The 12,687-nt window shown below is 71.8% G+C and overlaps 1 protein-coding gene across 1 annotated transcript in view; it reads right to left on the reverse strand.

Moving 5' to 3' along the window:
- Positions 1–5: 5 nt before the first annotated feature.
- Positions 6–12,687, reverse strand: part of MROH1 (maestro heat-like repeat family member 1) — a gene marked incomplete at its 3' end in the record, with an annotated part of 18,629 nt that continues 5,947 nt past the window's right edge. The window contains exons 5-38 of the mRNA XM_004679927.2: positions 12,540–12,655; positions 12,226–12,377; positions 11,836–11,976; positions 11,519–11,611; positions 10,338–10,416; positions 10,116–10,229; positions 9,656–9,729; positions 9,295–9,429; positions 7,737–7,826; positions 7,500–7,644; positions 7,354–7,394; positions 7,100–7,241; positions 6,894–6,946; positions 6,716–6,823; positions 6,374–6,493; positions 6,136–6,258; positions 5,713–5,859; positions 5,618–5,644; positions 5,167–5,289; positions 5,010–5,089; positions 4,826–4,940; positions 4,650–4,745; positions 4,163–4,267; positions 3,868–4,003; positions 3,652–3,764; positions 3,274–3,426; positions 2,588–2,742; positions 2,158–2,323; positions 1,810–1,994; positions 1,038–1,175; positions 839–953; positions 503–649; positions 236–424; positions 6–62 (exon numbers count right to left, since the gene is read on the reverse strand). Coding sequence (XP_004679984.1) covers positions 6–62; positions 236–424; positions 503–649; positions 839–953; positions 1,038–1,175; positions 1,810–1,994; positions 2,158–2,323; positions 2,588–2,742; positions 3,274–3,426; positions 3,652–3,764; positions 3,868–4,003; positions 4,163–4,267; positions 4,650–4,745; positions 4,826–4,940; positions 5,010–5,089; positions 5,167–5,289; positions 5,618–5,644; positions 5,713–5,859; positions 6,136–6,258; positions 6,374–6,493; positions 6,716–6,823; positions 6,894–6,946; positions 7,100–7,241; positions 7,354–7,394; positions 7,500–7,644; positions 7,737–7,826; positions 9,295–9,429; positions 9,656–9,729; positions 10,116–10,229; positions 10,338–10,416; positions 11,519–11,611; positions 11,836–11,976; positions 12,226–12,377; positions 12,540–12,655 — 3,973 coding nt within the window. The remainder of the gene's footprint in view (positions 63–235; positions 425–502; positions 650–838; positions 954–1,037; positions 1,176–1,809; positions 1,995–2,157; positions 2,324–2,587; positions 2,743–3,273; positions 3,427–3,651; positions 3,765–3,867; positions 4,004–4,162; positions 4,268–4,649; positions 4,746–4,825; positions 4,941–5,009; positions 5,090–5,166; positions 5,290–5,617; positions 5,645–5,712; positions 5,860–6,135; positions 6,259–6,373; positions 6,494–6,715; positions 6,824–6,893; positions 6,947–7,099; positions 7,242–7,353; positions 7,395–7,499; positions 7,645–7,736; positions 7,827–9,294; positions 9,430–9,655; positions 9,730–10,115; positions 10,230–10,337; positions 10,417–11,518; positions 11,612–11,835; positions 11,977–12,225; positions 12,378–12,539; positions 12,656–12,687) is intronic.

The raw sequence follows: 12,687 nt of genomic DNA on the forward strand, positions 1-12,687 counted from the left end.
CGGCAGGCCTCGTTCAGGCGCCCAAAGAGCTGAACGGACGCCGCTCGGAACTCCATCTTCTCCTGCGGGGCGCCGATGTCACCCCACAGGGAGCCAGCCAGTCCCCGCAGTCGAATGACCAGGGCCTCGCCCCTACCGCGCCCTTCAGCCCCCACGGGGGCTGCCCCCACGGGTGCCAAGCGCCGCCCGGCGGCCAGGGGCCGCTGCCCCTCAGTCTGGCCCCCGCCCCACCTACGCTGTCGAAGAAGGGCCGGACGCGGATGGCCACGTGCAGCAGCACTGAGCGCAGCTCCCAGGGGTCCAGCAGGTCCAGCAGCCTGGCCAGGCCCGCCATGGCCTCCAGGGCCACCAGGCTGTGCGGGTCGTCCCCATCGTCCAGCCCCGCGATCATGGCCGTCAGCAGCTGCGGGCTGTGGGCCTGCACCTGGGGCGCGACCTGTGCTCAGCCGCAGGGCACCGCTGCCCCCCGCCCCCCCCAGGCCCCGGGGACCCGCCGGCTCACCTGCTCCCGAGAGCCAGAGGCCACGTTGGCCAGACCACGCAGAGCCAGCCGGCGCACGCTGGCGCTCGTGTCCTTCTGCCGGGCCACCAGGGCGTCCAGCAGCGAGTCCAGCAGCATCAGGTCATCGACCACCTTGCTGCTGAGCAGCTGTGGGCAGAGGCACTGCCTGGCGAGCCCGGCCAGGGGCCACCCTGCCGGGCCTGCGGGCCTGGCGCAGCCCCCGCAGCTTTCCCTCCGGGGGTTCGGCGGCACGAGGCCAAGGCGGGGTCGGGCCCCAAGGCTGACGTTACCCCTTCCCCACCTGGCAGCCTCAGCGGCCGCGACCCCAGTGCCCACCTCTGCCAGGAAAGCCGTGGCGGTGACCCTCTGGGCCTCGTACACGCTGCTCTGCGCGCTCAGCAGCACCCGGACCGCGGGGGGCAGTCGGGGGCCCGCGAGTTTGGCCATGGCACTGGGGGCGGAAGACAGGCGGGGCCTCAGGCCGGCCCCGCCCCGTGCTGGGCGGAGCACTGGGCCCGGCCCCACCCCACCTCACCTGGCCAGCAGGGCCACGCCCTCCTCATGGCCAGCAGAGGTCCGCAGCAGCTCCCAGCCGCCCTCCAGCTCCACGCTCTGCACCACATCCTCACTGCCGCCCCGGAGCAGCACCGCCTGCAGCGCGGCCGCCGCGGAGCTGTGGAGACAGGCTCTGGCGCTGTGGCCGCCGGCACCCCCCCCCCGCACCCCCCCACCGCCCCACGGGCTCCCAGGGGCCACCGCTCAGGGCCCATAGCCCCCAAACTAGGTTGGTCACCTCAGGTTTAGACACTGACTGAAGACGGGCACACAGCTGGGCAGGGCAGGGGTTGCTGGCCAGCGTCCCCAGGGCCACAGGCGCTCCCTTGTCCAGCCAGCCCTGGGGCTCCAGCCACCTGCTCAGGACACCGCCCGGGTGGCCCAGCCCAGCCAGTGCAGGTCCCCAAACAGGCCCCGCAGTCTCCACCCTGAAGCCCGCAGGTACTGGGCGCCCAGAGCTGACCGGCACTGGCATATGAGGCCGCTGCAGGGTTGAGGAGGGCAAAGCCCCGTGGGCAGCCTGGGCGCGGAGGGCGGGCCGGCAGCGGGACCCAGTGGGCAGCCTCAAAGTCCAAGGTGGGGCCAGCCCCCGCCAAGCAGCCTGCAGTGTCCACAGGTGAGCTGCCCTGCCAGGGCACAGCCGCAGGACGGCAACGTGGTGCCTCTTCAGCTGCCCTGTGAGAGCCAGGGCGCCTGGGCCAGCCCTCGTGGCACGATACTGCCTGTGGCCACCTGGCCCTCCTGGCCGATACCTGCAGGGTTCCAGGCTTGGCGAGCTGGGGCTCCTCTTCTCCTTGGCCTGCAGGCCTCGGGGCAGCCGGACATCCAGGGTGCAGCCGACCCGCAGCAGCAGCGCGGCAAAGAGCCGGGGGTAGAGTTCCAGCACGGCGGGGCCCGCCTCGGGGACCCCCGCCAGCTCCCGCAGCGCACACGTGGCCTAGGGGAGGCCGCCGTGAGCCCTGCCCAGCCAGGCCAGTGTCCCTTCCGGCGGCCAGGGCTGCAGGACCTAAGGCTGGCCTCAGCCTTGGGTCTGCCTGGCAGGGAGGGGTGCCCAGGGGCCAGGAGAGACTGGATTCTGGAGAGCGGCCCAGCGTGCTCACCGCAAGGGGCAGCAGCGTGGCCACACGCTCGGGGGAGCTGCTCAGCAGGAAGGTCCGGCTCTCCTTGAAGGGGACGTCGCGGCCCATCTTGTCCAGGAGCAGCCCCAGGACCTGAGCGGTCAGGCTGGGCTCCACAGCCAGGGCGCGCCACAGGGTGCAGGAGTGGCTGGGCAGGGTAGCAGCGTCACCCGCCTGTGGGCCCCCGGCCTCCGCAGGCCTCGGCTCTAGCCACAGGTGCAGACCTGGGCTGGCAGGGGCCGCGGGCCAAAGGCAGGAGCCCACCCCCCACGGCAGGAGGCCGCGCTGCCCTGCAGGCCAGAGGGCCAGGCCCTGGCTGGGGCCGGCGTGAGGCACGTCCCAGACGCAGGACGACCCTGCAGACCTCTGGGGACGGGGGGGCACAGCCACGCGGGGCTGATGGGCAGAGTACCTGTCAAAGGGCAGGGGGCTGCCCAGGAGGCTGGACACCACGGCTGCGTGGTGCTGGGTTGCCAGGAGGTAGATGCTGTGCCGGGCGGCCTGCAGGACGTGCCCGGCCGGGGTCTCCTGCAGCCGGCAGCGCAACACACTCACCATCTCGGGCACCTGTGGACAGCACCTGCTGCCACGGGGGCACCACCTGCCGGCTCGCCCTGCCCCCCAGCCCGGGCCACCAGGAAGCTTGTGGTTCTGAGCTGACTGGCCCCGCCCCGGCCCCAGGGCTCCCCCCATCCACGGGCACCAGGCCAGTGGCTTCCACAGGCCCTGCAACGCCAGCCCCCGAGCTGAGCGGGGAGGGGCAGAGCAGGCAGCGCGCACAGAGGACGCTGGCAGGCGGGTAGGGGCGGCGCAGCCCCAGCACCCTGAGGCCTGGCGGGCAGCCCTGGGCACCTGCACCCACAGCGACGGGAGCCCTCGGTGCAACCGCCCCTCCCCCACCTCTGCAGCCGTACGTCCCACCCGCCCTGAACCACAGAAGGGGTGTCGCCTGCACCCCGAGTCCCAAGGAAAGGGAGCAGAGCTAAAGGAACCTTGAACGCCCACCCCACACCCTCAGGTCAAGCTGGGCACAGCCCTCCCGGAAGCGGGCCCACCCGCCGCCCGCCCCACCATGGCCCCCGGCCGGGCTCCGCCCACCTTCTCCAGCAGCAGGTGGCCGCGCTCCTTCAGCAGACAGCTGATCATGACCGAGGCTGCTCGGGAGCAGTTCGAGTCCGGGTCACCCAAGCCCTCGAACAAGGTCAGCAAGAGGCTGATGAGCTGGTCTGGCGGGAGGCGCTTGGCGACAATCTGCAGGGTGGTCAGCGTGCCTCAAGGCCAGTGGGCTGGGCGGGGCTGCCCAGGGGATGCCAGCCCCGACACCACTCCCCTCGCCAAGAAAGGCAAGCTGAGCTACGCGGGGGCCAGAGCAGCCCTGGGCCCAGGGCCCGAGTGCCCACCCCACCTGGGAAGGGCCCGGGGCAGTGCCCAGCACCAGCCAGAGCTAGGCCTGGCCACCTCCCGCAGCACACGCACCTGGGCCACACTGTGGCAGGTGTGGAAGAGGATGGTGGGGTCAGGATGCACCAGGCCCTCTCTGAGGGTCAGCAGCCGCTCAGCCACCTCATCCCGGTGGTCCCTGGAGAAGCCTGAAGAGGCAGCAGGCCGCTGTGGCGGCAGGGAGGCCTCCCTGGAGGCCCAAGGAACAGCCTGCCCCGCTAACTGCCCACCGCTGCCCAGCCCGGGCCTCACCTTCATAGCCCAGCTGGACGTACAGGAGCGAGTGGACACAGCTGACCGCCTCCTGGCGGGTGGCCGGCCACAGGTCCGCGCACCGGGGGGAGAAGAGGCCGACGAGGAGGCCCAGGTTGTGGAAGGGCACCAGGGCCTGGGGGCAGACGGAGCGGGGTGCCAGAGGGACGCAGCTCCGTCGTCCCCTTCACAGCCCCTGGGGTGGGAACGCATGGCCAGGCCGGCAGCCCTGCGCCCCTTGCGTGGGAGCCCTGGGTGGGCCTGGCCGAGGGCGCGGCCGCGATGGGCTACTCACGCTGACGTGCAGGTGCTCCAGGAAGTGCCGCAGCAGGCGGGCGCTCAGGCCCAGGGCCCGCGCCCGCTCGTGGCCCCGCGGGGACTTGATCCAGGGGCGCAGGTGCTGGGGAGAGGGGCGACGGCACACAGGCGGCCCCAGGCTCGGGCTGTGCCCCAGGGCAGGCAGCCTCTGCCAGGCCTCCCTTCCCGGGCTGGGGCCAGAGGTCAGCTGAGAGCAGCCACCCCAACAGCCCACCCACCCGCCTGCCCATCACTGTCCTGCCAGCTGGACTCAGACTCTGCCAGTCCCATCCAAGCTGGCCTGCAGGGGACAGGCCTCGCACGCAGGTGCCCCCGCCCACCCCTCCCCCAGGCTCATAGGAGGTGGTGATCCCTGCCCTGGGCTCGCAGGAGGGTGGCAGGGCCTTGTGTGCGCCACCCTGCCGCCCTCAGGCCCTACCCGCAGAGGGGACACGCGGCCCCGGGGCAGCACCCCACACACCTACCTCCACCATGACCTGCAGGCCCTGGGGGGTCAGGTTCCGGTGGAGGAGGCCAGCCAGCAAGTCCCCCAGGGCCTGCATGGTGTCCAGGTACAGGGCCTGGGGGAAGGAGGGGCCAGCACCAGTGACCCCACTGCCCGTAGTGGCCTTCCCACGGCCCCTTGGGCACCCAGCTCTACCTCCTGGTCCCCAGGGGCTGAGCCCTCGGGCTCGGGCGGCACAGCCAGGACGCGGTGCAGACAGCCCTGGGCCAGGCTGGCCTGCAGCTGCTCCTCCAGCGCGGGCTCCAGCGGGCTGCACTCGAGTCAAGGGCCGTGTCTGTGGGGCCCACGCCCGCCCACGGCGCCGGCCAGGAAAAGATACACCAGGTGGGTGCAGGTGAGCATGGCCTTCATGCAGATCGGTGTCCGCAGGGAGTCCGGGGGCTCGGCCTTGATGAACTCCTGGGGAACGCCCCGGCTGGCGGTCAGCCGGGCCCAGAGCCCCAGGCCCAGCCCCAGCCCCGGCCAGCCCTGCTCACCAGCATCTGCGCCACCAGCTCGGGCTTCTGCGCCAAGTGGAAGGTGCCCGCGTGGGCACTGCTGGAGACGGCCCGGCTGGCCGCACACACACTCCGGACCAGGCACAGCTTCAGGGCTGGGTCCTGGGGGATGCGGGGCTGCAGGACTCACCGCAGCCCCTCAGCCCAAAGCCTATGACCGCTGCCACCAAGAGCCCCCGAGCCCGTCCCCTGCACGGACAGGGTAGGAGCACCCCGCAGGGGGTAAGGGGCCCCGGCAGCTGGGAGGCAAAGGTCACAAGGGCAGCCGAGCCAAGGCCCTGGGGCGGGCAGGAGGGTGCCTGTCAGCTGCACAGGGCCCAGGCACAGCCTGCCAGGGGCAGGGCCAGAGGAGCTGCACCTCCCGCTTCCAGCTGCCCCTCGCAGGGCAGAGCACCGGGCCTGAGGCAGCAGGCCCAGCCTCACACTGTACCTTGCTCTCCACCTTCACTCCCAGGACCTGCAGGACAGAGTAAGGGGCTCAGCAGAGCGCCTGGACGCCCCTCCCAACGCCAGCCGCATGCCCACCTTGGTGTGGAAGCACAAGAACATGTTCCTGAGGATGTCGGCCTCCACCCGGGCCAGCACCAGCTCCTGGGGCGCCTGCGCGGCCACCTGGCCATAGCACAGGATCAGGGCGCACCTCACGCGCTCCGCCTCCGCCTCGCTCCGCTCCTGCAGGGCAGGCGGCCTCAGGAAGGGGGCCAGGGGCCACGCAGCAGCTCCCAGCGCCCCGGGCCCCAGCCTGGCAGGCAGGGAGTCGCCTTCAGCAGGGATAGTTTCCCGGCCACCCGTTAGGGCAGTGAGACCGGAGGGCAGCGGCCTCCCTCACGGAGGCCAGCGGCGGGAGGGCCAACATCCAGCGCAGCCCGGAGGGCGAGGGCGCGGAGACAGAAAGTCCCCAGCAGCACAGCCCCCACACGCTGCAGACCCGGCCGGTCAGACTGACACCTTGAATAGGCTGAAGATGCCCACGGACTTTCTGAACACCTCCGACCTCACACATTCCTCCAGCTGGGCCAGTGTGTCGTCCAGGTGGGAGATGGCACAAATCCCGAAGCAGCAGGCGAGACCCTGGGGAGGCGCACGCCCAGGGTTCCGTGGACCGCGGCCCCGCCCCTGACGCCGAGGCCCCGCCCCTGACGCCGAGGCCCCGCCCCCACACCCGGAGCCTCGCGGGGCCCCGCACCTCGCGCTCCTGCCCCTCCAGGTGTCTGGCGGTCTCCAGCAGCTCCTGCAGGTGCTTCCTCACCACCTCCCTGTCCGAGGCGGCGCCCAGCGCGGTCCCTATGCATCTGTACAGGAAGCTCTGGCCAGAGGCCAGGGCGGGCTCATGCCGACTCCAGCCAGGGCCGCCCGCCACCTGCCTTTGGGGCCACGACACTGACCACTGCCAACCAGCCGCGTACTGGGCAGCGACTGAGAAGCACGAGGGGCCGCACCGCCTCCCCCCCAAGCTGGGCTCATGGCCAGCGGGCACAAGAGCCAGTGCTACGGCTGTGACAGGCCCCCTGCAGTGGGCACCCCGCACCTTCTCCCGGGGTGCCCCGTCGTAGCTAGGCAGCTGCTTGCACATCTCCAGGCTCAGCTGGCAGGTCCACGTGTTGTCAGACACCGCGGCCAGGGTGTCCTGGAGGAACTGTGGGCAGGGGCTCCTCCGTGAGCAGCCCGTGGCGCGCCCAGGCCAGCCCCACCCGGCCGCCGCTCACCGTCAGCAGCTTCTCCTCCCACTCCTCCTGCGCCAGGGACGCCTCCGTGTGCTCTGGAACGACACGGGTCCGATCTGGCCCCGGCCACGGGACGCAGGAGGGGCGCCCGCCTCCCACACAAGACCCCGGGGTGCCTCCGCGCCAGGGGCTCCCGGGCCACCGGCGCTGCGGCAGAGCGGGGGCGGGGCGGGCCGCCCGGGCCTCACCGTCCAGGTGCGCCAGCAGCAGGGGGATGGCAGCCTCCCAGCACGGCCCCAGCAGGGGGTGGACGTTCCCGTGCAGAACCTGCAGGAGGCGCAGCGAGGCCTGCCCGCGGCCGTCCCCCGCGTAGGGGTCACAGGAGACGGTCTGCAGGGCAGAGGGACTCGTGGCGCGGGGGAGGGGCTGGGCGGCTCGCGGCTGGGTGCCCGGCTGGCCGCCAGGGAGAGGCCAGCCCGCCCAGCCGCCCCGCACCGCTTACCAGAAGCCGGGCGGCGATGGCGAACGGAGACGGCAGGGCGGCTGGAAGGGAGCCAGGGGCTCAGCAGCGGGGGAGGAGGGGGCAGGGCCTGGGGCGGGGCACGTGTGGGCAGGGCAGGGGCTGGTGGGGGCGGGGCGGGCACCCACCGCGCGCGCCGTACTGGACCAGGCAGCCATCGGGCCGCGCCTGCTGCCGCTTCTGCGCCAGGTGCAAGAGGCTGCGGCAGAGCGGCGTCAGGGCCCCGGTGAAGCGCACGGGCATGAGGAACTCGAGCAGGTACGGCCAGAGCACCTGGGGGACAGCCTGGTCAGCCGTGTGTGACCAGAGTGGGCCAGGTGCCCGAGGCCGCCCCGCACCAGGGGCGGCGGAGGCCTGACACTCACGTCGCTCATCCTGTCCACCGTGCTGCTGACCAGGTAAAGGGTGCTAACACTGATGGACCGCACGCTGTCCTCAGCCAGGGCCTCGCTGTCCTGAGGGTGGCAAAGGTCAGGCTGTGGCTCACCTGTCCGAGCTGCCTGGACATGGCTGGCAGACCCGCCCGCCCACAAGGAGGGGACCCGCAGTGCCACACTTCACAGGAGAGGCCGCGTGACCGCCATGGACAGGTTGCTGCTCCGGCCTCCGGCACAAACAAGGCCTGGGTGTCCCCGCAGCCCCGCCCGACGGCGCCCCACATGCAGCCTGAGGGCTGCCAGCGTCCTGCTGTGGACCAGGCGCCCAGCCTGGCGCCTAAGGACGCTTGCAGACAAGAAGACGACGGGGTTCTGTCTGCCGTGCGGGGCCTCCCGGGCCCCAGAAGCACCAGGCAGGCGTGGGGCAGCCCCAGGGCCCGGCGCTGGGTGCAGCCTCACCGTGGGGGCAGGAGACGCCTGATGGCACCTGCCAGAGGCCGGACGCTGCGGCACTGTGGCCCGGCCGCGGCCCGGCGCGGCCTACAGACGCCCAGGGCCCTCGTGTGGCCAGGCCAGGGTCTCGTGCCGCAAGCGCAGCGCACACCAGCCTACTGCCTGGGCGCCGAGTCCGCGGGGGCAGGGCCACTGGGCAGGACTCAGGGGCAGTCGGGCCGGAAGAGATACCGGCAGCAGCCCGGTCGTGGATCGGGAAGTGGACAACGAGGGGCACTGCTGGGTGGAGATGACCAGCCTGGGAGAAAGGATGGAGACCCCAGGGAGGACAGGACAGCAAAGGGGGGTGGGGCCAGGCAAAGGGCCACCGCGGGCAGGCACCAAGGACAGATGGAGCCCCACTGGGCTGCAGCGCACTAATCGGGTCGTCCGACCCTCCCGGGACACTGCTGTCGGGCCAGCTCCCGGGGCTGTCCCTCTCGGCCCTCAGCCTGCGCCTGGGGGGCCATCACCACAGCCCCCCAACATGCCCCCAGGACACCTCCTGCCGCCACACGCTCCAGGCCCTGTGGGCGATGGCGCTAGCCCGGAGGGCGGTGAGGTGCCAGCAGACACCGCTGTGTCCAGGGACTGGCAGCCAGAAGGAGCCAGCGTTACAGGCCACGAGGCAGCTACAGACCAGCCACACAGCCCACCAGGGGCCCGGCAGGCCGGGGCGCGGCCAGTCGGTGCAAGCACAGCCCCCGCCGAGCTGACCGCTGCTTCTGCACAAGTCAGGAACGAGCCTAGGGGCTCCGGGACGAAAGGGACTGACAGCCACGCGGCGGTGGCCACAGGCCAGCGCGCCGCCTTGCAGAGGCGGCGTCGGACAAGCCGGCAGCGCTACTGGAAGCCCGACAGGCCAAGCGGCCAGAGCGTCCCGCTGACCCGCAGGGCAACTGCGCAGGGCAGAGCGGGCCGGGGCCCAGCGGCACGAGGCCCCTCTGGAGCCTCCACCCTCGGGACGCCTGGGTGGGCCCGGGACCTGGGCCTGCTCTGCGGCTTCCCTCTCCAGCGCCCTCCGGAAGGGACCGGGCCCGCGGCAGCCCCTCACCTGCGCCCCCGGCTCCGGCGGCGCGGGCAGTGCGCACTGCTGCACGATGAACTCCACCATCACCTCGCCCCCCGGCTGCTCCAGGTAGCCGTGGTGGGCCATGGCACTGATCACCTGGACCACTGCCCGCTTCACCTGCAGGACCAACAGGGTGGTGAGGGCGCGGCTGGAGCAGTGCCGGACAGATGGCCGGGCCGGACCCTCTCGGGCTCCGGGGCCGCGACCCACCTGCAGCCCACACTCGGGGTTCCTGGCCCTGCAATCGCGCCCGGTGCCCCCAGGGCGCCGCCCCAGCCCCGCCGCCTGGCCCTGCTGCAGCCCCCGCCGGTGTCTTCCAACCTGCTGCGGGCCGCCCACTTGCCTTGCTGCTGGTGTCCAGGAGAGGCAGCCTCAGGGCGGAGAGGATGAAGGGCTTCTTGGCCTCCATGCGCGCAGCTGCGAGGCAGGCGGGAGTCAGGCGCTGCCCCCGGGGCCAGTGGCTTCCCGAGGGACATCACCGTGCCACTAACAAGCCATGGACCGGTCTGCAGAAGGCTGCAGGCGCGAGTGGGCTTGGTGGGGGCCCGGCCCACAGTGGGTATGGGCGCTGGGCATGAGGGCCGCGGCCAGGGCCAGCTGAACGCCGCCCGCCCTGCAGGCCTGGGCCCTGCCGGCCGCTGGCACCAGTCGTGAGGACCAGCCAAGGCCGTCCCGGGGCTTCGCCTGAGGGTGCATGTGCAGGGGGAGCCACAGCCCGAGCCCTGGCGCGAGGGCCAGCGGGGACCCAGCTCCCCCACAGTTCCCAGGGGCGGCACCACGGACAGCGCTGCCAGGGCACCCACGGGCCGAGTTGATGACGTGTCTCAGGATCTGCAGGCTGCCCACTCGGGTCCTCTCGTTGCTGCTGTCCAGCTTGGGCAGCAGGAAGGCCAGCAGGCGGTCGGGCGAGCAGCAAGCTGCAGGCGGCACTCAGAGTGACCAGGGAGGCAGAAGAGGTGCCCACAGAGCCGCGCTGCCCGCCCGCTGCCTGCCCGCCCGCTGCCCGCTGCCGGCCCCGTGCTCACCCAGCACCGTCAGGCAGCGCAGCACCTCCCTCTGGTTGCTCAGCACCAAGGGGCTCGACGACTCGACGGGCACGCAGATCTGGGGGCAGCGGGCAGGGCTGAGGACAACGCTGGACCCCAAAGGCCGGCCCAGGGCTCTGGCTCCACAGCCATGTGTGCAGAGCTCAGCCCGGAGTGCAGGGAGTGGCTGCTGTGGGCAGTGAGCCCCAACCCCCGTCCCAAGGGCCTACCGAGAGCTGCCGTCATGTGGGGGCCTCAGATGGGTGTGGACAAGCCAGACCCCAGGATGCTGCCCAGCTCCGCCACCCAGTGCCTGGGGCCCAACAGCCAGGGCCTACATGTGGGGTGACCTGCACCCATAGGCAGCATGGCCAGTGGGAGCTTCTGGACACTCACTTGCCCTAACACCAATGCATGCGTGGCAGGCAGGGGCGGGCAGCAGGCGGGCAGCGGGACCCGGGAAGCCACTGCGGGGCTTAGCGACTGCAAAGTGTGGCGTGCCCGGCTGGGAGGGACAGACGTCAGGGGGCGTGGGGAATGGCTGGGTAGTCCGAACCGCAGCCTAGCACGGGGTGGGTGTGTGTCCAGACAGCACCCAGCGACCACAAGAGCTGGAAGCTGCCACAGCCCAGTCAGGAGTCCTGCCCGTGCGACAAGTGGCTACGCCTGTGTCCCTGCCCAAGGGACACAGCTTCACCGCTGTGTCTTCACCGCTTCAGCTGGACACAGGCCAGTCACCCTCGTGTGCTCCCGGGGGGCTGGTGCCGGGGCTGTGTGGGGTGGGCCAGGCCAGGAGGCTGCCTCGGGCCAGAAGGCCCCTCCCCTTCCCGGGGAGGCCCGGCCTGGTGCAGGACACAGCAGTGACCCTGGGACTGGGTGAGAGCAGCCTCACGAAGCTGCTGTTCCGACTGACCAGCCTGGATCCCAGGCCCTGGCGCCTCCTCTCCCCAGACGCGGCCACTTCTGATTTCTCTAGCAGTAAGCCAGGGGCCCCCGACCCCACTCTGCCAGCGTGGCCAGTGCAGTGTGCGCCGGGGCACCAGGCTGGCCTGCGTCTGCCTCACCCACCCGCTGCCCTGTCACTCAGGGAACCCGGCTGCCGGCTCCATCCACCCATGGGCCCTCCGCTCGGGCGAGGCCACTCTGGCCCAGAGCCCACTCTGCCGAGAGCGCCACGCTACCTGGGCGTGCAGGACCGCCAGGAGGGTGTCGAGCTGGACCTCCAGTGTGCGGCTGCCCACACTCACGGCCGCCTCCAGGATCTGGCCCAGGCTCTGCTCAAGCAGGGAGGATGGTTGGTGCCACGCCGAGCCCCAAGCCCTGTGCAGCTGACCAGGGCAGCCCCAGGCCACCGGGCAGCCAGGACTTGGGAGCAAGGCTGCTCCCGAACTAGGAGCCAAGAAGGGACCCATGGGGCTCCCATCCACTGAACGGCTGGGGAGCCACTGGACCCCCATGACCAGGGGCCCAGGTTCTCGGCCCCCACGGCCGGGCTCACCTGGGACACAGGGAAGGCCTCGGCATGCTTCTTGTAGAGGGCCAGGACACCGGGCAGCAGCCTGGGCAGTTGCTCCTCCAGCTTCTCAGCGGGCAGCAGCTGGCTCATAGGCCCCAGGGCCTGCACCACGGCCAGCCGGAGCTGAGGGGACAGGGGCGCCGAGTGCAGGTCTGACCTAGGACCCCAGTACCGCTGGCCTGGGTCCATGGACCTGGGCAGGAGCCACACAGCCGGAAGGGCAGGGCCGGGCAGAAGACAGGCAGGGCCTGGGGAGACCGCAGGCCGGCGTTAACCGGCCCCGGCACCAGGACGCCACAGCCACCGGCACGTGGGCGTGGGCGTGGGGCAGTGGGCACGGCCAGGCCAGCCGGCGGGCGCAGGCAGCCATACCTTGGCCTCGCGACTCTGTAACCAGTGGTGGAAAAGGACTTCGTAGGCACCGAGGATGTCGGCGGCGAAGCTGTCCCTCCTGATGGTGGGGTCCGGGGCCTGGTCCGGGCTGGCCAGGTACTCCAGAGCGCTCTCGCTGAAGCGCTGCAGAGCTGCACTTGGACAGTGACCCCGCGGCCCCCAACAGGACTCAGGGCCAGTGGGAGATGGACCCACTCCCGCCTCGGCATCCACTGGGAGGGGGCTATAGGTGCCTGTGGGGGTGATGCCCCCCCGTTGGGGCTGGCCGCGCACGCCAGGGTACAGCCGCTTACCGTAGCAGAAGACCACGCGCGTGCAGTCGCGCTTGGCCCAGCCCAGCATGGGCAGCATCGTGCTCAGGATGGACGACAGGAAGGGCACCGTGCCGAACACTGCGGGAGGTGAGGGGCTGGGGGCGGGTGCCTGGGGCGGGGCCGGGGC

This window comes from Condylura cristata, unplaced genomic scaffold (genome assembly GCF_000260355.1).
Source record: "Condylura cristata isolate star-nosed mole 26May11 unplaced genomic scaffold, ConCri1.0 scaffold00009, whole genome shotgun sequence".
Taxonomy (NCBI): domain Eukaryota; kingdom Metazoa; phylum Chordata; class Mammalia; order Eulipotyphla; family Talpidae; genus Condylura; species Condylura cristata.